This window comes from Poecilia formosa, unplaced genomic scaffold, assembly GCF_000485575.1.
Source record: "Poecilia formosa unplaced genomic scaffold, Poecilia_formosa-5.1.2 Scaffold138, whole genome shotgun sequence".
Classification (NCBI taxonomy): domain Eukaryota; kingdom Metazoa; phylum Chordata; class Actinopteri; order Cyprinodontiformes; family Poeciliidae; genus Poecilia; species Poecilia formosa.
In genome coordinates this window covers 576,577-600,882 of record NW_006800077.1, presented here as the reverse complement: position 1 = coordinate 600,882, position 24,306 = coordinate 576,577, and the positions used below count along the sequence as shown (strand labels likewise).

The window sequence follows — 24,306 nt, the reverse complement described above, 5'->3', positions numbered from 1 at the left end:
GAAAGACTGAGGAAAACATGAGGCAGAAACTATCTGGGATTCCTTTTGTTATTCAAATCAAAGCTTTCTAGTCATTACATTTCCTCTCATGTTTCATTTTAGATCCAACCGTGGCTCCCAGTCCACATCAGGTCCTGCCGTCAGGTTACTGGTGGTCCCTGCTGTACGGCACCGGTATCCTCTTGCTGTGCCTCATAGTATGCCTGGTCGGAGCCCACATCTACGCCAAGGCCACTTTCGTCATCTTCCTGGTGGTCATCTCGGTTCTGATCATGATCTTCATCAGCTTCTTTGTTGTGAAACCTAAACCGGTCACGTTGCCAAGCCCCTTCAAGCCATCCAACGGGACGGGCCCTGTGTATCCCACCACGGCTAATTTTACTGGATTCAAGCTGGAAACACTGATGGGAAATCTGTACGGTAAGATTGAGTGACTAGAATAGAAAGCCTTGATTTTTTTTTTCTGCCAAGTATATTGTTTTGTGGCCACTTTAAAATGAATGATTTTTATTTGCTAATACAAATTTTTGAAAATTTTGAATATTCCTCAAATATTTTTTTCACTTTCTGGGCAAGTTGAGAATTAATGACTATTTATTTATTTATTCTGACAAAATGCAGATTCCTATTGGTAAAGCCTAAAGTCAGCTATTTCCAGTTGGATTTTTAGATGCATCTCTAATTATTACTTAAGGTTTTGGATCGAGCCTGTTCTTTTTATACATCATGATGGCAGCAGATGTTCTTGTGAAACAAGGGAAAAAGGAAGTGAGGGTTTGTTCACACAGTAGCTTCATAAGCTCTGAAACCATCAGCTCATTTGTGGGTTTAAATATAGAGTTTTACTAATGTTGACATCTGATCGGTGGCAGTGCATATGACCATTAAACCCTGACTGGTGATTCAGAAGCTTAAAGACATCCTCTAAAACATTTTAAAGCCATTTTTGTTTTAATGTGGCCAACGTTCTTTATTTCATAAGGTGCAACTTCTAAGTTCATTAAATGAACGTTTTCCTCTTTTAAATTGAGCCTGCTGTCCACCGGCTGTATGCGTACACCAGAGCAGGAATAATGAGCATTATGGGCTTAAAACCCTGTTAACTCTGATGATTATTGGCAGCCATTTAAGCTTCTAGGATTTGAACTGGTTTTCCCCCGGCAGACCAGACAGGAAAGACCAGAAGGCGTTTCGCCTACACTTCCTGGAAGATCACAACATATTTGACTCACGTTTGACATGATGTTCTTTGGATTCTTATTCCTACAAAACAAACAGTCAGCTTGAGAGGATTTAATTTCAAGCACATGATTACTGAGCTAATTGCTTGTAACTCAGGCCTGTACTCATGGAAACTATCTACAGACACACATTTAAAATAATCCTGATTCACTTTACCAGCTGTTTACAGAAGAAATGCATACACATTACTGTTTCATAATTTCAGTGAGCATTGTAAAATGTATCATGTTCATTTAAACCCTGTATTTTTATAGAAAGAACTAATGAGCTAAATGTAAGATAAAGGGTCTTGTATATAAACATAAATCAAAAATGCACACAAAAGGACTGAATTAGTTAAAATCTAAGCCATTGAGCTAACCTCAACCTTATCAGAGCGAATAATAATATAAAAACATTTGTTCATACATGAATGAAAGAACAGAATATATTCCTGTGTGAACTTTTGTGGGAGTGAAATTAGATTTTTACCAGTAAAACTTGATTGCTGATGCTGTACTCGACAGAAAAGTTTGAAGAGGGTTACTTGTTCAGAGACTTGCAGAGATTAAGTTTCCTATCCAGAGGGTTGCAGAGCTTTCTCTGCCATCAAACCAAGTTCAACTTACTGATGATGATGATGATGATGATGATGATGATGATAGAAGCAGACCTACAGTCACTTACTGGTATTTCTTCTTCCAGCTGGCTACGTTGAAGACTACACCACTGGGAAGATGATGTCCTTCGCCACCGTATTTGCTGTGATGTTCAACGGCTGCACCGGCATCATGACAGGCTCTAATATGTCAGGTAGGCATGGTGATGTCATAGCCTGATTATCTGTGGAGGAATCAGTCATCTACAAAATAAGACCGCTTTCATTTCTAATAGAATTATCTTTAATAATAAAGGCTGTTTCCATTTCATCCTAGCGGACTGACAAACAAAGATGAATCCAATCAAAGATAGACGATATTTGGATATTTTTTATCCCCTTATTTGCAAAGTATTTCTGAACTCAGAAGCAGATTATTAATTTATTAGTCTCATCATTGAATGAGCCACGTCACTGTGCCAAAACAATCACTTAGTCAGTTGAGGTTGGCCTCATGTTTGGCTCTAGAACATTATGAAATATGTTGACAATCAATCAATCCCGCCTCTTCCCCGCTATGTCTGATGAATAAGGATGGAATAATATTTTTTTCCTCCCACGTCTCAATTTATTTTCCACATTCCAGTTTTTCCTGCTTATTTTTTCCTTAAATATCAGGTTTAACAGGTTGAAATGCATATGTCTTCATAAGCTTAATGTAAAGAATTTCAACAATTTAATGGAAAAACTATTTAAATGTCGTTGGGCGAAATAAAATTTGATAGCAGTCAGTTTTTTAATAAGTGTTTTCTATAAAAGTTAAGGTAGCACATGTGTTTAAGGAACATATTAAGAGCGTTTTCCACTTTACTCATTTTCAGGATGTTGCTTCTGTGTTTTCTGGTTTTTACACAGCTGCCTTTATATTCTAATAAAGCATCCCCAGATACACCTAGCTTTATCATTTTCACATTAGTATTTATTTCTGCCTCTGTTTGAGTTGGCACAAAAAGTGTTACAGTAAATTCAGTCCAGGTTCATTTTACTTTTGCTGGTCTCTGCAGAGTGAGGCGGTGATATGATGGGCTGAGAGTTTGCTTTTCTGGTGGTTCTACATCATTTAACAGAGTGTTTATCCAGCCTCATAAACTAACACTTTGCTTTCAACATAATTATTAATGACCTGTGTCATAGCAGGGTTTCACTTCCACTGTAAACGTTGTTGTAAAGGGTGAAATCTCTTCTTGTTTGGGAAAACCTGACGTTGCTCGACTAAATTCATAACTTGTACAATATTTCACATTATACACTGGATTCCATTTTAATTGCTGGATTCTCCCCACATTGTCTGCATCATGGAAATCACAGGCCTCTATTATGTTCCAACATGTTGATGTTCACCATGAACAAACATCTCCATCAAAGACATTGTTCAGGACGTCTTGTGGTTTCCATGGCCAGACCTCAAGGGGGGGGAGTTCCTGGGAGGTTGGATGATGTCTTAAAACTCTTATTCTTGTAAACTATGTTTGTCTTTGTTGAATTATGGACTCCAAATAGATGTTAAATGCCCTTAAACCCATTTCCTGATTAAATTAAATTACACCACTAACTGTTGATTGGCATTGTCTTAACACACCTGAATTATTCAGGTGAGTAAACTCTGTCACTGCTGATCTAGTAATCTGTTCATTACGTTAGCAATCTAATCTCTTTTTGAGGTAAAGATGGAATACGTTTCCCAGAACTATGCCATGTGCTGCTGTTCACCTGAATTTATATCCACCAAACTGTAGGAACTGATGAGGACCAGGTTGGGTTTTTGCATTCAGATACGTAGATATTTTGAATAGAACAGGATGCGCTTCTTATTTAACACTTTAAACATGTGCTGTCCACCAGGTGACCTGAAGAATCCCAGCTTCTCTATCCCTCGTGGCACCATCACCGCCGTCATCTTCACCTACATCATCTACAATCTGCTGTGCGTTATGGTGGCCTGCTCCTGTGACCGGTTTGTAACATAGATTTTTCTTCATCCCCATCTATTTTTCCAATGTTCCTTACCTTTAGTGCTATTGGTGTAATACGTACAAGCAAAGCATAAGCATTGAATGTTCCCAAAATTGCCCATAAATCAACACATATTCAAGACAGCTAATTAAAGCTGTGAGTATTAATGCACAGTTGTAGTAATGGATGTTAGCATATTGTGTAGAAGAAATCAAATGCTTGGAGCCTGTCAGATAATGCAGACAAAGTTAATTTTCTGCTTCATCAAACAGAACTGAAGCCTCTGAAAGAGGAATCCAATTTCCAACAGATCTATGCCATCTGAGTGTATACCGATAATCCATTTGGGACTCTTTGCTTTTGCTCATTCTTAAAGCTAGATGTTGGGGAAAAACTGGAAATTATCTGATCTTTTAAATAATTTCTTTTACCATGGCTACAAAGAACTCCTTTTTTTGGACAAATTTTGTGGCAAAATGCCTCAACTACCTTGGCTATTGTGACCAGATGATTAATTTACCAGATAAAATAAGCTTGTTGTTTGAGATAACTTGACACCTAAACACTTAGAAACTACTATCAAAATTAGAGGTAGTTTGAAATTTTGTATAGTAATATGCAAAATGGCATTAATAAATGCCATGGATTACAATATAGTGACTGCAATATTCATGCTAAATTTTAAATATATATTTAATTGAGGGTTGATAGCCAGAATCAGGATGATCAGTTTGCAATAAAAGATTATGTTAGCATTAGTAGATCTAATGCTAACATAAACTAACATTAGTTAGTAGTTCTAGGTCTCTACAACTGTTAGCCAGTGTTCTGGTAGGCCTATTTATGACCTTAAAAATGTAAGGTTTGTGTGAGGTATTCTCCCATCTGGGAACTGGAACAGTGAACAAAAAGCCTTCTGATCAAGAGTGTTTTTTAAAAGCAATTAACTAATTCGGGACCATAATGGCAGGAGAATCCTGTATATCCAAAATAGTTGAAAGTATCATCAATGCATTTTTCAATTCCACATCTGTAGAGATCATCGTCAAAATTGAACGTTAATCTTGATCCCTTATTCATGATGCAACAGTGTTGGTTTTTATGAACCAGTCTTTAAGAACTGTCGAGAGAACAGTCGCCTGCTACTCTGCAAAACTATTCAAATTGTCTGAGTGACGCTTTAATCAGGCTGTGGTTGGCAGCTTCCTGTTATTTGAGCTTTGAACTGTTAAAGATTTCACCTCTTCCAATCGGTTCCTCAGCTTACTGTGGTGGTTGCATCTTCACCTTGCTCTTAAGAGCAGGACTGATAAGTGTTTGAGTCCTTGAAGAGGCGGTTGGTATTTACTTTTTTCTCTCTGTTTCTAACCGTCTCTCCCTGGCTGTCAGCTGCAGAGTGCCAGAGTTCGGTATTGACGTAGCTCTAAAAGCGAATGTTGCCAAGGTGCTAAACTGACATGACAGGGCTATAAAAGAGCATTGGAGATCAATATGGCCATCATTTACCCTGCTGCACCGTCCTCCCTGCATCTACCTGCCACGCTCGCTCTGAGATGAGAGGGTTCTCTAAACATTGCCTCTCTCTACCTCTGGATGACTTGCATACATTCATACCTTTTGAACTGCTTCACATTTTGTCACAATACATCTGCAAATATTATTATGTTTGATATTACTGGGGATTTGATGTAATGGACTAACCAAAACCAGCACATACTTGCAATGTGGAACTGGAATAATACATGATTTTCAAATGTTTTTACTCATAATATGTAAAACCACACACAACCAAAACCCAGAAATAAAATAGATTAAGATGTCTTTGTATACAAAATGCCATTCAAAAAATATTGATAGCCAAAATGGAAATTGAGTTAATTTTAATTTATTATGCAATTTGTTTATTTATTGGTTTATTGCTTATTGTGACAGGCTTTCTTTGACTACGCTGAACCCCTTATGAAACAATCCTGGAAGAAAACCTTTCCGAGGCCCTGAAACACTTGAGACTGGAGTGGAGGTTCATTTTCTAGAAGCATAATGTCCCTAAACATACATCCAGTTCTCCTGCTTACATTATGCGAAGACAAGTATGAAGTGGAGTATAAATCTTAATAGTTTAGCTAAACAGGAAGATCTTTCCCAGTTAGAAACATGTGGTTTTGCAGACAGACTTCCTAGATGCCTGGTGTTGACTTTAGTTCATTGTATCTCTGTGTCTTTTAAACAAAAAGGCTGGTAAATACTAGCAAACTCAATGCAGTGTTATGTAGGTATACATACCTCCTCAAAATACTAAATAGGTTTTAAAAGTCCACTGATGTCACAGACTATGTTCTGTAAATCCAACCATATTTATGTTTTGTGTAGAATTCATGAGACCTGGCTAAGCGACTCTCAGTACAGTGGCAACAGAACAAGTTCTTATTCATGTAGGACGGATTAGGGAGCATGGGCGAAAGTGAAACGACACCTAGCTTCTCCATGCCTATCGTTACTTAATTCACTCGATTGTTGTCTGATTTTTGACTTTCTCAAGGATATTTGGCCTAAATGTTTATGCAGATGTGATGTCTGAAGCGGGAAGATAAGCTGTTTATTTAACCTTACAGTGGAAAAGTCTGATTGACAAGTTTGCATTTCTTATCTTGTTTTCTGGATTTTTATTTACAGCTGTGACTCATTTAGGGTTGGGCCTTATTGAACAGTTGTTTGCAGTTTTTTTGGATTTACTTGCTCATGTGATTATGCAGTGCTGAGAAAAAGTCATCAGACTGTCATTGGACACCTCACTCGTAAAAAGCAGTCAGTAAATTCCCAACCGCCACATCCAGGAAGTAAGAACTGATCCTCAGATAGTGACTGCTTCCTCTTGTCAACAATACGTCAATTATAATATCGTTGAAATTTGACATCATTTCAGAAATCTAGTTTTACCTGTCCACATTCATAACACTCAGGAAGAACTTTTCTGATATTTGTTTGTTTTAATGATTATGGCTTAAAGTTAATAATCAGTTTCTCATAATTAGAGTATTTCATAAACCCCATCAAAACTCAGTGGACAAACACCGGCAGGCGGCATGGCTCCCCAAAATATTACTGATTTTGAAAGTTTCACACTAAGCCTCAGTAAATTGATCCTATGCTTCTCACTCCTTCTTCCAGACTCATATTTTTCACAGATCTCTGAAAATGAATGTTTCTTTTTAGATTTATCGCATTTGCATTTCATCTCCAACTTTTAAATCTTTTAATTGTTTAATGACGAAAACCTAAGGAAAGGGTTGGTATTCTACCAGACACTTTGGTGTCTCTTATTAACAGCCTAGCATTTCAAAACCCACATGGACCATATGGATCATTACCTTAACATTTTCAAATCCAGCATGTTAAATGGTAGAGTTGAAAAAGCAACATAGAGCAACGTCACTGTACCTTCCTGTAATTTGCTGAAGGCCTTCTGCCCTCTTGCTCTTGGTGCTAGAACTACAGACATGTCTCAACATATTGTAGAAAATACAGTTTTCCTTTAAGTAGCATTTTGGGTTTCTGTGCTAACTCTTACTTCATTTTAAACACCTTGCCAACACTGTGAATATCTAAGAGCCTTCGTCACTCTGTTCCATTTCAGACAACTAACAGTTTTCTGTCTCTAACTCTAAACAAGGCATAAAACATGTCACGAAACTATATTTATTGAGTTTGTGCAAAGAACTACCAGAAAAACAACCATTTTGTTTAAATATTGTTTTAATTTTTCTAACGGTAAATTGTTTTAGAAATCTGGGGCACAAAAATTGTAGTCTGAGTCTTTGAGAAAACGGTTTTGATTTTTATGAACACTGTATTCTAAACTACACAGTCAGAAATAAAAGCTCTAGATGAGTAAATAGACTTTATTATCATAAGCAATGATGTATGGTTAAACAAGTGCTTAATTTCTTGCAAATATTAACATCTTCTGCTCTTATGCAGGGCAAACTCACAGACTAATTTATGCACCGTACACATAATTAGATAGAAGAAAACACTTTTTCATATTCATAAGTGCTAAATGATTCTAGAGGCAATTACACAGCAGTTATGGCAAATAAAGACCTTGCCAGCAGCTTCATAAGAAGAGTTGTAGTTGGCAATTATAGGAAACAAAACCATGCTGACAAACGGGCTCATTAAAGCCCAAAAGCTTCATGACACAAGAATACCAAATCAGGTTGTTTTTTTTTTTTTAGAGAAATGACTGAAATAATTTGCATATTCTATGAAAATAATAAGCATCAAGATCAGAGAGTAGCTGTTATTTCACAGTAAATGCAGACAAAACACTACATGCAGTGGTTTTTAATGATGGATTACATATGGAGGTGTTGGATATTGACTGTATTAGGGTGTAATGAGGAAACTCCTCACATTAAGACCATTAATGTACCAGGTGCTGGCTTTTTATGGGGAGTGAAATAAAAACTAAACATGTTATTACAACCGTCGCCCAAAGGGTGGCAGTCATGCTCTCTCAACAAAGTCAGTGAGTCCTCAGCTGGTCAAACTAAAAGTAACAAAAAAAAAAACGTTCAAATCAGACTGTTTATTTAGATTTCTGCCTCATGCAAATTCAAGTCCTTTCCCGATAGAGCGGTATAGATTATAAACTTTTAGAAGCGAATGGGTCCATGGGTGCCTGAGCCGAGGCAGTGGACTGTTTCCCAGCATCTCACACCTTCACACAGGTGTGAGCTGTTGACAGCATGCGCTCATTATAACAGGGAATGAGGTCAGGAGACTCAGAGTTGACACCTACTGAAACTGATTAGGCAGTGGTGTCCAAAATCAGTCCTCAAGGGCCGGCATCCTACATGTTTTAGTTCTTTCCCTGGTTCAACACACCTAAATCAAATGATGGTTCATTAGCAGGCCTCTGCAGAACTTTATGACATGCTGAGGAGGTAGTTGGACCATTTGAATCAAATGTTGTTGAAGCAGAGATGCATCTAAAACTGGCAGGACACCAGGCCCTTTGCGGCTGGAGCTGGACAATCGTGGGCTACAACACGTCTCAACAATCGGCGTCTTTCAAAAATGTTGAGATGTTTGTGTTTAGTGGGATTTTTAAAATGTCAGGGTAGATTTTAAACAGACAAATCACTTATTATTGTATGAAAATTGACTTAAAAACATTTTTAAAAAGCTTATTTTCTGTACCCAGTCATAATGGTCACCAATTCCCAATTTAGGGAATGTTTTATGTATAGTGAATCAGGAATCATGCAACGTAGTTACTCCTTTTCAGCTGCTGATAAATAACATTGTTGAGAAAAAAAAAAGCTTTAGTTGTCTGTGCATCTTCTTTACAGACTAATGTTAATAGAGTGGACACATATGTAGTCTATTTTGACAACGCATGCCAGAACATTAAAAGTGCCAGGGAAGGAAAGGAGACTACCCGAGGGTGTGTGAGGGGGGGAATCTATTAACCTCCAGTGACCACCCAACCAGCCATGACTGATTACCCTGTCGCTATGTTATCAACCTCTTTTAGTAGTCTGTGTGTAATGTGTAAATTCTATGTCTGTTCTGCAGTGCATCTACAAACTGAGTTGTTTTACTCTGATGTTGGCTTGGCATAGACAGGTACGACATTCTGACAGTTTCATCACAATCGTGTGAAACGTTACACCACAAAAACAGAGAACAAAAATATATAAAATGATTGTGATTTGTCTAAAACGGAAACACAGCAGTTATTCTTGTTGAGACAATATAACATATTGTAACATGTTATTCCAGATCTAATAACTTTTTATTATAACACTGATTTCAAAAACTTTATTTGGGACTAGTGACCTTTATTCAAGGTCAGGAGCTTCGGCTGATAAGTTGACGACATGGCAAACGGCGCAATCAAACCCGGAGTTGCTGCATCAGTGGCTCCACGCCGTCTCTATCTATGTTTGATAAACAGCAAGATTTGAAATGCACAGCAACAAGTGGGGGGAGGGTAACAGTATGATAATTTGTGCTTCAGGCATCGGCGTAAAAATGCCAACAACTCCAGCACTTCTTCTGTCATTCCTTTATTTCTCAGGAAGAGTTTACAACCATTAGAGAGTAACGGCTATGAAACTAGAACTTTTTACAGCTTTTATACACCTTGATGCAGTAATCAGCTCATAATAAATCTTAAATATGTACTTGGCTGAACACGAAAGCTAATTTGCATTGGGTTTATTGGGAAGTACCAATATAAAGATTTGTACTGGTATTAATATTGCTGATATTTACTGATATTATATATATTTTACTAATCTTTCGTCATGTTGAAAAAAAATTGACCACACTGTTAACATGGTCTCAGTTTTATTTATTGGACCAATACAGATTCTTTAAAAAAAGCAAAGATCAGCCAATACCGATGTTATTGACGATATCTCTTGCGTCCGTAGCTTATTTATTTATTGTAACACTTGTTTGTTTTCCTCTTCTTCTGATTCCACATGTAAGAGAGAATCCATTTGTTGGTTGAGCAGATGAGGAAGTTCTCAGGCTTTACAACAGGACGAGATGTGTTTACAACTAAATCATCAGTTAATCAGTCAAGTTTATATGTATAGCATATTTTAGCAACCAGGCAGTTCAAAGTGCTTTACATCATAAAAACACAAGAACAATAAGTCATAAAAACAACATTCAGTCAGCAATTGAGAAACCAGTGATAAACATTACACTTTAAGTGCCATCATCAAGCTCATCAACACACTCTGAATATGTTGCTTAATGTTTTATTCGATGTTGTTCAACAGCAATTCTAAATAGACAGGTTTTTAGCCGTGATTTAGAGGAACTCAGTGTTTCAGCTGTTTTGCAGTTTTCTGGAAGTTTGTTCCAGATTTGTGGTGCCTAGAAGCTGAATGCTGCTTCTCCATGGTTGGTTCTGGTTCTGGAGATGCAGCGCAGGCCAGAACCAGAAGACCTGAGAAAGGAATAATCACCCAAACTCAAACTTCCGTGCCTTTTTGTATAGTTTTTAAACTTTTTTTTTTCTTTTTTTAATAATATGCCTTCCTTGCTAAAAAAAAAAAAAATGTCTTATTGAATTATTTTCTATTTGGCTTGACTGACTTCTGTGTGTGTGTGTGTGTGTGTGTGTGAGTGAACATATAATTGACTCCCACAATGCTGCATGTCTGTGACCTGTGGGCCTATCCCACCCTGTGCTACAGACGTCTTTGTATTAATAACCTGACTTGATAATGATATTAATTCGAATCTGCCGGGCCTTCTTTTGTGCTGCTATCTCTGACATGCAGCTTTGTGAATCTGGGTAAAATCCGCTCACCCCCCCTGAGGTGCTTCTGTCTGTCTTGTCTTCTCAGCTCTTGTCTCCTCACATTTTGTGTCTGATTCATCTGTTTTCAAACAGCTCTGTTTCCCTTAAACTCGTTTTTGCCTCCACTCTCATGAAAACACATTTCTCATGTGTTCTCATGCTAACTTTGTGCAATTTGTTTTTACTCCTCCTAAACCTCTGCCAATGATATGAATCTTTCACCTTTCACCTTATTTTCTTTCTGCACATTTACTGACTTTAGCCCAATTCTGATGATAAAAATATCCAGTTATCCTTAACGTAGAACACATTTCTGATGCCTTTGTTCATTGGACTCTGTCTTTTCCAACACAAATATTTTCAAAAGCAATGATATTTTTGTTATTATTTTTTCTTTTGGTATTTGAACCTCCCATCCACATATAATTTAAATATTTTTATAAAACAGAATCCACAGTTATTTTGGAAGATTTAAAAAAAAAATCTTAAACCCTGGACTTCATGCTCAGGATCTTGTTCTTTAAATGTTAATGTTGTTACCACCATCTACTGACAGAATAGTTATAACATTTTTGCTACCTGTCTGTCTGGATGTAGGTGTGTTTTTTGTTTTCCTTTTTCAAAACCAGGAAAAAAAGAAATGTGAAACTGTAGTTCCTGGACAGAGATAAGTCTAACATCCCTGCTCTGCTTTTTCCACACTCTCGTCCTCCCTGTCCGATTGTCAGGTACTATCGCCCCACAGCAGCTTTTTGGGCTTCCACTTCTCCTACCTCCTTCATCTCCTTGTCTATCATCCACCTATCCATCCACCAACCACGCTCTCTTTTTTGGTAATCTCTTCACTGCAGTGATTATGTTCACTTTTGAAGAAGGGGTTTTAACAATGGCGGGATCACTGGCCAAGTCATGCAATTCTGTGTTCTTTCTGAATAAAAAGCTGCTTCCCTTGGAAAGAGAATGGAGCTAAGGGAGAAATGAGATTGGACTGAATCTTGAAGATCTTGAAGAAAAATATTGGTCTTCTTTATGTAACCCCAACAATCGATGCTTTCGAGCAAATATTAATAGCTTAGTCAAGATAATGAAGTGTGAATGCACTGACATGAGAATTTGGGACAATACTGATATCAGATAAAACTATATTGCTGTGACTGATTGATTCTTACCAGTATTATGTATATTTCCCTTTCTGTGAGAAAAATAACCATGCCATTGACATTCCTTCTCTGCTACAGTGAAACAATCCTACATGAATTGGTTCACTGAAAACACTACATGGCCACCCACTCAGTGATGATATTAATGATACCATCGGTTGATATCAGCTCAGTTTTACTTATGGGACCAATAAAGATATATTAAAAACATTACTAACATTGGCTGTATTGATGTTAATTCAAACACCGCCTATCGTGTTTCCCTAAAACAAAATTCCTTTATCTATCTTCTACTCCACGGCTTCATGCGCTGTTATTGAACATAATAATGAAGGAAAACTTGACTGAATGTTAACCAGGTAGAGGAGAGAAAAAGATTTAAAGTCATGGTAGAAAGAAACTGTGCTCTCGTTAAATTTTATACAGCAGAACACATGACAGTGATGTGATCTAGTTTAGGTTTGTGCTGATCAACTCTCAAGTATCCAGTCATTTTTGAATAATTTGTAGCTGACTGCAACTCTGAAAATCTGTGGCCCATTACTGACCATTGATTCATGTTAATTGTACCAATTGGAAGCAATCTTAAAATAAAACATGAATGCAGTTTTGTGACAATTTGAAAACTTTATGGTGGGGCATTTTCTGTTTTGGTAGTGAAAGAGCTACAAGATCAAATTCCATGAACTCATCAAGGTAACTCTAAAAGCTAATTCATTGAAGCATTTTACTTTAGAACTGAAGAGAGAAGTTTTCAAAGGACATCAATGATTCTAACAAAAGATGAAAAATGTGGAAGACGTTGTCACTCTAGATGAGCAGCCCACTGCTGTAGTGAAGTATGGTAGGTTTGGGAACCTTTGGGAACTTCTGGTGTTTTATTTTGTTTTGTGACACACAGGACAGAGAGATCCACGCTGACTGAATTTGGCTATCACACTTGAGGTTATTTGATATGATGATCAATATTTGCTTCATCAAAGACCATTTCCAGTTTGGAGGTTTGTACATTGCCATTGCTTAATGTCACATTGAACAGATTTGTAATTGATCATGAGATCAGCAGGCTGCATGCCCAGCAGTTTCAAAGATCTTACTATACAGAGCTATGAATCAAGCAATTGCGGTGATGCTGAACAGATGGGGAAGCTAAGTATTTCACCGTCATCTTACGCAACAATCGAAGACAAATGAAAAAGGGGGCTTCACACACTTGTGCAACAAGTGTCAGAAATGCCTCAATCAAAACATCCTCATTTGAGATACTTCATTTTGAATCAAGCAGGAGATTAACGAGATGTTTCAAAGGGAGGATTAGTCTCTCTCTGTTGTTGACAATCCATAGTGTTTTGTAGTTGAGTTAAATTATTAGTTCTAAATGAAAGCAAGTTGCTATTGCTGATTGGTTTTATTTTTCAGTTGTGTAGCAGCTGAGAAGTAAATGCAGGCATTTGTTCCTCTTTGTATCACACCCTTGCTAAATACTATAATCACACATTTTGGGTTCACCATTTCTGGACACTATTTATGTGTCCAGAAATGGTGAAAAGGAGCGGCTGAAAACAGACTAAATGGAAAGCAATATCAAGGAAAGATGTTCTAAACATGTTCAAATATAAAGGAGAAAGACAAACCAATAAAAAGCTTAGACTTGCATCTGCAGTTTTATGAGGGAAGAAAAGGCTTGGGACTGAGGAGAGGATGATAGAGGGGAAAAAGGGGGAGGCTGTGTGTGTGTGTGTGTGTGTGTGTGTGTGTGCGTGCGCGTGCATGCGTGCATGCGTGCGTGCGTGCGTGCGCAAGCAGAGGCCTTGTTAGTTATTGATCCCATTTAATAATCCTTAACCACAGTCTACTCTCCTGAGAGCACTTAACTCTGCCCCTCCCCTCTTGCCTCCCTCTCCGTCTCTTCCATCCCATCATTCACTCCGTGTTTTTTTGCTTTCTGTTTCGGTCCTTTCCCTCAGCTGCTACTTGCTCCATCTCTGTGCATCATCCTTATCCCCAGCGCGTTGTGGCTACACTCTTACACTACCTACAAGGTCAAGGAGAATTGGGTTTAAAGACCAATGGTAAATCCCAGTGGTGAAGGATCTGGTTCTCTGCTGGTGCATTTGTTGCTATGGAGTCGATTCAGGTGTCTCTGAGAAGCTCATTCCAAGAAAACTGGTTTCAAATGCCGGCACTGTAAAGTAACATTGGCCTTCTGTGAATATAGATCTGTGTGTTCAGCCAGTTTCTGCTCGGGTTTTTATTTTCAAATTGTGCTCAAAGGGTTTCTATTCTGCCTTTCCTTGCAAAACGGGTTCTTTATTGTTCTTCACCGCTGGCGTAGTGTAAAGTAGTCCCCCTTTTCATGTCTTTGAGCCGAGGTGGTATGCTTTTATATCACACTTGACATTCAACAATAGTAATGATTACGCTGCACTTGTAAGAACCTGGCACTTTTATGCAGGCTGTTCTCTGTGAAAAATCTGATTTAACGTATTCACACTGAAAAATTAATAGAGGTCTTTTCACCTTGATCCTCAGCCTTAAAGTTTGTAAAAGAGAGCTTGCAATAGATGGAAGGGGGCTTTTTACAAGTGGCCATTTAGGAAATCGAGGCATTTAGTAAAATATGCATTTTGAGATTGTGGAGTGTGACCCGTGCTAGATTTGAAAAAAAAAACAAAAAACAAAAAAAAAACAAAACATCAACTTACCTTCCCTCTTACTAATAGTGAGTTGTTTGTTCCCTCTCTCCATGGAGTGCAGTAATTACCATCACCTCTTATACCAGGATCAACATTTACTTTTTAATTGCTGCACAAAATAAATGCAGTGGTAGCTCTATATAATTTTCTCACTCTACATGAACCATTGTGAAGATTGTTGCACGGTAAAATATTTTACACCAGAGGACTTTTTGAAATATGACCAAGGTTGAGTATTTCAAGGGCTTTTCTTTAATGCGGTGCTTTGCTTGCTAGAGTAAAGGAATGAGCACTTAAGGATTTCTTCATAACCTAATATAATGAAGCAATCCATTGAAATGAACCAACTTTTTAATTACACCAAGTTATTAGCAAAGTTATCTTACAGTGTAAATAGCAGAGTAAACTTGGAGAGGAAATGGGATTTCTTACATTTCTTTACTCTTGTATTGGACCATGAGTCAAGATGCAAAGCCCTTCATAGTCAGTTATTTTCTTTGATACAACTGACTAATTTTGCCTGTTTTTTTTACTTTACTCTGGACCAGCATTGCACTGATTTTTCACAACATATGTAATCGACATTTCAGTTCCACATTTACTGTTAACCGAGTGAAATTTGAGTGGTTAATCATCATTAATGACGAGGAGGAACAAATCAGCAGTGAAATGGGAGAAGCAATTATTCCTACTATGATTAGTGGTATCTTTTTAAAACTGTTAAGCTTTGCTGAAAGTATTCTCAGTTAAATGCATTACCAGCTGCCTCCAAGATTTTTTGATTATTTTGAAATTGACATTTTGTGAATAATTATTAACATCCAGGATTTAATTTATTTACTTAGACTAGGAATTGTTAAGTTTTTTACAGAAGTTTGTTTTGTAGCAGGACAGATGTAACAGACTGACCTTGTTATTTCTCATGTCTGTTGTTCTTGTATTTATAATTTTTAGTTAGTTCGGATTAGTAAAACAATTTACGAGGTTCTCCTGTTTCTCCCTCTCAGCTGCTACTGAGCAGCGCCTACATCCACATCGCTGAGTAACAGAAGAGGTGGACAAGAGCGGAGAGAGAGAGAGTCCATGCGACGTATTACTGTCATCCTGCAGTCTTTTTCTCTCTGGCGCCGCTGACTCTTTTTGCCTTTTCGAGGCCATGTCCAAACTCAGGTGCCTACCAAAGTTGAGGTATAATCGAACAGATCACTGAGAGGTGAGGGAGAGGGGCACTATGGCGGAGTCTGGAGATTCATTTTTCATGTGTTTCGTGTAGAGATTTTCCCCCTCGTCTACTCTCTAGCTGAGTATTCTTGTGTAACTAAGAAAAAAAGACTGACATTGTTACCCTGTTTGAAGTTCCTTGTTCACATCTTGTCAATTTTGAACCCAGTGTTTGATTAATTACACTAATCTCTGGTTTTCTTAAACATTTTTTTTTTCCTTTTGTTGAACCACAAAGCTACTGATGCTGGAATATGATTTAGTCTAAACTAAAGGCTTATTGCACTGTTTTTTTTTGTTTGTTTTTAGGGTGTTGGGATTGCACTTCATTGAATCGGTTTATTTCCAATTGTCCTTTTGAACCAAAGGAGGGCGTATTTACTTTTAAAAGCTTATTTTTACATTTAAGAACTTATTTGCTTCAGAAAGAAAGAGAAGAAACTTCCAGTGCCATTTTAATGAATATTGACTTTTCTGTTATCCGTGTATTCTTTTAACACTAATGATAACTTAATGGTGCTGTGAGTATGACAGCAATGTTGGCTACCTGCCAAAACCCTCTGTGTAATTAGCGCTGATCACATCCGAGTCTTCAGTGCACATTCTATATGATTGTTAGACTGGAACAATTAAAGTGATCTTTAATTGTTACTCTCACTCCAAGAATTACACAAGAACTTCTTGTGACTTCCAGTCGGTTTCTATTTTTTACACCTAAACACATGCGTGCCCGCCCGCCCTTGGTGTCAGCACTTAATTTTTCATCCCATTTGAGAAATAACGCATAATTAATCCATAATGTTCGACAAAGGCGCAGGTGAATTATCAGACACACAAACACACAGGATGATGGATTAAAATATGAATACGCATGAATACACAATTGATGGCATGAATAAAAATGGTAAACAAATGAGCTGAAGGCTGGAGCTTGATGGCAGGAGAGAGAACAATCGACCAAACAATCTCTGTGGGCTCATTTTAGTCACTGAGATGTGTTTCCTCCTCTTTTCTAAACAAGATCCTTTAATCTCTCGCGCTTTTGTTCTCCTCTTTATTTCTACAGCAGAGCTCATTTGAGCTGGATGATCTGATCAATAATTACGATCACCAGCACAACTACATGGCCACCCACACACAGTCACATACATACATGTACAATATTCCCTGAGTAATGAATACGCAGCTTGTAAAGGGGGAAAAACTTACCTCCATAAAAACATATTGTGCATTCTGCTTTAACCCAATATATTGACTTTACCCTCTCTCTCTCTCTCGGTCTCTCCTCTCTCATACAAACTCATACCATTTATCATCACTGTCGCCCAGTTTGCTGCCTCTTTGTTTTGGAGAGCCATTTAGGAAATGTCAAGCTTTCCAGATTAATTTAGCTTCTGTTCCACATCAAAGAAATTAATATTCAAGTGACATGTTTTGACCCTCTTCTCAGCTAAACACACAGGCAAAGTTAAAAAATCTTTCAGAGGTTTGCACTATTTTGTTTTACAGACACATTGAGTTTAGTGACTCTTGTCTGTTGACAAATATATTAATCGTGGCCAGCTCCCTTAATTTAAGCTATCATACATTTGTGATTCTTTGTTGGGTCAGGCTGCGATCATTTGAAAGTTTAAATTCCAACAAGTTCTAAACTGTATAAATCCAGCGATCGTAATTGAAGTTCAAAAGCTAGTAGTTCCTCACCAACACTGACCTTAACACCATTAAGGATGTCGGTCATGTTGTCATAACATAAAAACTTCACACTAGGCCATGCATTGTGTCAGTGTGTCAACCTCCACTGGAAACTAAGGGTGCATTTAGNTTTCAAAGGACATCAATGATTCTAACAAAAGATGAAAAATGTGGAAGACGTTGTCACTCTAGATGAGCAGCCCACTGCTGTAGTGAAGTATGGTAGGTTTGGGAACCTTTGGGAACTTCTGGTGTTTTGTTTTGTGACACACAGGACAGAGAGATCCACGCTGACTGAATTTGGCTATCACACTTGAGGTTATTTGATATGATGATCAATATTTGCTTCATCAAAGACCATTTCCAGTTTGGAGGTTTGTACATTGCCATTGCTTAATGTCACATTGAACAGATTTGTAATTGATCATGAGATCAGCAGGCTGCATGCCCAGCAGTTTCAAAGATCTTACTATACAGAGCTATGAATCAAGCAATTGCGGTGATGCTGAACAGATGGGGAAGCTAAGTATTTCACCATCATCTTACGCAACAATCGAAGACAAATGAAAAAGGGGGCTTCACACACTTGTGCAACAAGTGTCAGAAATGCCTCAATCAAAACATCCTCATTTGAGATACTTCATTTTGAATCAAGCAGGAGATTAACAAGATGTTTCAAAGGGAGGATTAGTCTCTCTCTGTTGTTGACAATCCATAGTGTTTTGTAGTTGAGTTAAATTATTAGTTCTAAGTGAAAGCAAGTTGCTATTGCTGATTGGTTTTATTTTTCAGTTGTGTAGCAGCTGAGAAGTAAATGCAGGCATTTGTTCCTCTTTGTATCACACCCTTGCTAAATACTATAATCACAAATTTTGGGTTCACCATTTCTGGACACTATTTATGTGTCCAGAAATGGTGAAAAGGAGCGGCTGAAAACAGACTAAATGGAAAGCAATATCAAGGAAAGATGTTCTAAACATGTTCAAATATAAAGGAGAAAGACAAACCAATAAAAAGCTTAGACTTGCATCTGCAGTTTTATGAGGGAAGAAAAGGCTTGGGACTGAGGAGAGGATGATAGAGGGGAAAAAGGGGGAGGCTGTGTGTGTGTGTGTGTGTGTGTGTGTGTGTGCGTGCGCGTGCATGCGTGCATGCGTGCGTGCGTGCGTGCGCAAGCAGAGGCCTTGTTAGTTATTGATCCCATTTAATAATCCTTAACCACAGTCTACTCTCCTGAGAGCACTTAACTCTGCCCCTCCCCTCCATCTCTTCCATCCCATCATTCACTCCGTGTTTTTTTGCTTTCTGTTTCGGTCCTTTCCCTCAGCTGCTACTTGCTCCATCTCTGTGCATCATCCTTATCCCCATCGCGTTGTGGCTACACTCTTACACTACCTACAAGGTCAAGGAGAATTGGGTTTAAAGACCAATGGTAAATCCCAGTGGTGAAGGATCTGGTTCTCTGCTGGTGCATTTGTTGCTATGGAGTCGATTCAGGTGTCTCTGAGAAGCTCATTCCAAGAAAACTGGTTTCAAATGCCGGCACTGTAAAGTAACATTGGCCTTCTGTGAATATAGATCTGTGTGTTCAGCCAGTTTCTGCTCGGGTTTTTATTTTCAAATTGTGCTCAAAGGGTTTCTATTCTGCCTTTCCTTGCAAAACGGGTTCTTTATTGTTCTTCACCGCTGGCGTAGTGTAAAGTAGTCCCCCTTTTCATGTCTTTGAGCCGAGGTGGTATGCTTTTATATCACACTTGACATTCAACAATAGTAATGATTACGCTGCACTTGTAAGAACCTGGCACTTTTATGCAGGCTGTTCTCTGTGAAAAATCTGATTTAACGTATTCACACTGAAAAATTAATAGAGGTCTTTTCACCTTGATCCTCAGCCTTAAAGTTTGTAAAAGAGAGCTTGCAATAGATGGAAGGGGGCTTTTTACAAGTGGCCATTTAGGAAATCGAGGCATTTAGTAAAATATGCATTTTGAGATTGTGGAGTGTGACCCGTGCTAGATTTGAAAAAAAAAACAAAAAACAAAAAAAAAACAAAACATCAACTTACCTTCCCTCTTACTAATAGTGAGTTGTTTGTTCCCTCTCTCCATGGAGTGCAGTAATTACCATCACCTCTTATACCAGGATCAACATTTACTTTTTAATTGCTGCACAAAATAAATGCAGTGGTAGCTCTATATAATTTTCTCACTCTACATGAACCATTGTGAAGATTGTTGCACGGTAAAATATTTTACACCAGAGGACTTTTTGAAATATGACCAAGGTTGAGTATTTCAAGGGCTTTTCTTTAATGCGGTGCTTTGCTTGCTAGAGTAAAGGAATGAGCACTTAAGGATTTCTTCATAACCTAATATAATGAAGCAATCCATTGAAATGAACCAACTTTTTAATTACACCAAGTTATTAGCAAAGTTATCTTACAGTGTAAATAGCAGAGTAAACTTGGAGAGGAAATGGGATTTCTTACATTTCTTTACTCTTGTATTGGACCATGAGTCAAGATGCAAAGCCCTTCATAGTCAGTTATTTTCTTTGATACAACTGACTAATTTTGCCTGTTTTTTTTACTTTACTCTGGACCAGCATTGCACTGATTTTTCACAACATATGTAATCGACATTTCAGTTCCACATTTACTGTTAACCGAGTGAAATTTGAGTGGTTAATCATCATTAATGACGAGGAGGAACAAATCAGCAGTGAAATGGGAGAAGCAGTTATTCCTACTGTGATTAGTGGTATCTTTTTAAAACTGTTAAGCTTTCCTGAAAGTATTCTCAGTTAAATGCATTACCAGCATACTCCAAGATTTTTTTATTATTTTGAAATTGACATTTTGTTAATAATTATTAACATCCAGGATTTAATTTATTTACTTAGACTAGGAATTGTTAAGTTTTTTACAGAAGTTTGTTTTGTAGCAGGACAGATGTAACAGACTGACCTTGTTATTTCTCATGTCTGTTGTTCTTGTATTTATAATTTTTAGTTAGTTCGGATTAGTAAAACAATTTACGAGGTTCTCCTGTTTCTCCCTCTCAGCTGCTACTGAGCAGCGCCTACATCCACATCGCTGAGTAACAGAAGAGGTGGACAAGAGCGGAGAGAGAGAGAGTCCATGCGACGTATTACTGTCATCCTGCAGTCTTTTTCTCTCTGGCGCCGCTGACTCTTTTTGCCTTTTCGAGGCCATGTCCAAACTCAGGTGCCTACCAAAGTTGAGGTATAATCGAACAGATCACTGAGAGGTGAGGGAGAGGGGCACTATGGCGGAGTCTGGAGATTCATTTTTCATGTGTTTCGTGTAGAGATTTTCCCCCTCGTCTACTCTCTAGCTGAGTATTCTTGTGTAACTAAGAAAATAAGACTGAAATTGTTACCCTGTTTGAAGTTCCTTGTTCACATCTTGTCAATTTTGAACCCAGTGTTTGATTAATTACACTAATCTCTGGTTTTCTTAAACATTTTTTTTTTCCTTTTGTTGAACCACAAAGCTACTGATGCTGGAATATGATTTAGTCTAAACTAAAGGCTTATTGCACTGTTTTTTTTTGTTTGTTTTTAGGGTGTTGGGATTGCACTTCATTGAATCGGTTTATTTCCAATTGTCCTTTTGAACCAAAGGAGGGCGTATTTACTTTTAAAAGCTTATTTAAGAACTTCTTTGCATCAGAAAGAAAGAGAAGAAACTTCCAGTGCCATTTTAATGAATATTGAATTTTCTGTTATCTGTGTATTCTTTTAACACTAATGATAACTTAATGGTGCTGTGAGTATGACAGCAATGTTGGCTACCTGCCAAAACCCTCTGTGTAATTAGCGCTGATCACATCCGAGTCTTCAGTGCACATTCTATATGATTGTTAGACTGGAACAATTAAAGTGATCTTTAATTGTTACTCTCACTCCAAGAATTACACAAGAACTTCTTGTGACTTCCAGTCGTTTTCTATTTTTTTACACCTAAACACATGCGTGCCCGCCCGCCCTTGGTGTCAGCACTTAATTTTTCATCCCATTTGAGAAATAACGCATAATTAATCCATAATGTTCGACAAAGGCGCAGGTGAATTATCAGACACACAAACACACAGGATGATGGATTAAAATATGAATACGCATGAATACACAATTGATGGCATGAATAAAAATGGTAAACAAATGAGCTGAAGGCTGGAGCTTGATGGCAGGAGAGAGAACAATCGACCAAACAATCTCTGTGGGCTCATTTTAGTCACTGAGATGTGTTTCCTCCTCTTTTCTAAACAAGATCCTTTAATCTCTCACGCTTTTGTTCTCCTCTTTATTTCTACAGCAGAGCTCATTTGAGCTGGATGATCTGATCAATAATTACGATCACCAGCACAACTACATGGCCACCCACACACAGTCACATACATACATGTACAATATTCCCTGAGTAATGAATACGCAGCTTGTAAAGGGGGAAAAACTTACCTCCATAAAAACATATTGTGCATTCTGCTTTAACCCAATATATTGACTTTACCCTCTCTCTCTCTCTCGGTCTCTCCTCTCTCATACAAACTCATACCATTTATCATCACTGTCGCCCAGTTTGCTGCCTCTTTGTTTTGGAGAGCCATTTAGGAAATGTCAAGCTTTCCAGATTAATTTAGCTTCTGTTCCACATCAAAGAAATTAATATTCAAGTGACATGTTTTGACCCTCTTCTCAGCTAAACACACAGGCAAAGTTAAAAAATCTTTCAGAGGTTTGCACTATTTTGTTTTACAGACACATTGAGTTTAGTGACTCTTGTCTGTTGACAAATATATTAATCGTGGCCAGCTCCCTTAATTTAAGCTATCATACATTTGTGATTCTTTGTTGGGTCAGGCTGCGATCATTTGAAAGTTTAAATTCCAACAAGTTCTAAATTGTATAAATCCAGCGATCGTAATTGAAGTTCAAAAGCTAGTAGTTCCTCACCAACACTGACCTTAACACCATTAAGGATGTCGGTCATGTTGTCATAACATAAAAACTTCACACTAGGCCATGCATTGTGTCAGTGTCAACCTCCACTGGAAACTAAGGGTGCATTTAGACCAACCCAGGATTAGAGTCCTGAATCAGACTCTAATACGTTTGTCTAGAAAGTCCGATTTTTTGGGGGGAGGTCAGAATGCAAATTTGAATTCCAAAACAGACTTAAAAAGCAAACTCCGATCTGTCTAAAAACCTGGGTCTCGGTCCAGTTGAAGTGAACTCTAAAACGGTAGAAAACCTGTCTGAATGCAACCTAACTAGAGACCGTTCCAAATGCAGGAAGTTGGCAACAGTGCAGGACATTCTGGTCAATATATTACTCTCTGATCTGCGGGTTAATGAAGATGTTGTGTCGGTTGTCTTGGCAGCGGGTCTGCGTGCCGACACGGAAAGCGAGGAAGAGCAGAATATAAATGGTTTAAAGTTGTTTTACTGTTTATCAGCTTATTTCCCGTTGCTGTGGTGCTCTGCAGCTGCTATTTTTAAACCTTTAATAAGGACAAAAACGGGACTGATTCCCTCATTTGTTTGAACATTTAATCATCAAATAGGATGACATATTTCATATGCCTCATAAAGTATGAGTCATGGTTTGTTACATTTTTGACAAACTAATAAAATTAACAGCAGCAATTATGTAATTATTCACCAATATAAAAGAGTAATGTGCTTAGTCCTCTCTTGCATCTTGATAGAAACCAAACTGTTTATAGACTTATATCAAGGGAGAATACTTACAAACATCAGGAATTTTCTCACCTTTAATTTAAGCCGCATTTATAGAAATTGGGTAAGAAATAAAGGCGCTGCGATCATTTTGTGACAGATTCCTGCTCATCCCGCATTGGAACAGCCTGGTTCAGTGGACAGACTCACCGCGTAGTAACGGCACCTGCAGGAGCGTCGCTAACGTTAGCGGCTAACAGGTGATGTCCAAACCAGTAATGTATATGAATGAAGAAATCCTACAACCGCTAAAATCTGTCACCACTGGTCTTCTTAAGAGGTTTTGTGTCGATTTCTTCAGTAGATCTTGGTGCAGCGCCCCTTAGGCGACGGGGGGAACAGGTTTTTCAGTTAGTTTTAGTCGTTAGACACAGTGCAGTGTGAATGCAAACTAAAGTTCAGAAAATGTAACGAATGTTGCAATTTTAGTCCCCAATCGAACCGGGTCTACTGGACTATCCGGTCTGATTAAGATCACTTCTCCATTCCACCTCCGTCTTCTGAGGTCACACCGTTTTGGAAGAAAAGCATCTCAGGCCTGACTTCAAATCATAAAAGACTTCTGTTTTTACTCTTTAACGTCTCGTTCATCCCATTTCTCCTCATCTTTTCTGA

The 24,306-nt window shown here is 38.0% G+C and overlaps 1 protein-coding gene across 2 annotated transcripts in view; it reads left to right on the top strand.

Moving 5' to 3' along the window:
- Nucleotides 1-24,306, top strand: part of LOC103145240 (solute carrier family 12 member 9) — a 63,715-nt gene that overhangs the window by 5,735 nt on the left and 33,674 nt on the right. For both annotated transcript variants that reach the window (XM_016676660.1, XM_016676659.1), the window contains exons 4-6: nucleotides 103-420; nucleotides 1,927-2,034; nucleotides 3,722-3,833. In XM_016676660.1, coding sequence (XP_016532146.1) covers nucleotides 103-420; nucleotides 1,927-2,034; nucleotides 3,722-3,833 — 538 coding nt within the window. The remainder of the gene's footprint in view (nucleotides 1-102; nucleotides 421-1,926; nucleotides 2,035-3,721; nucleotides 3,834-24,306) is intronic.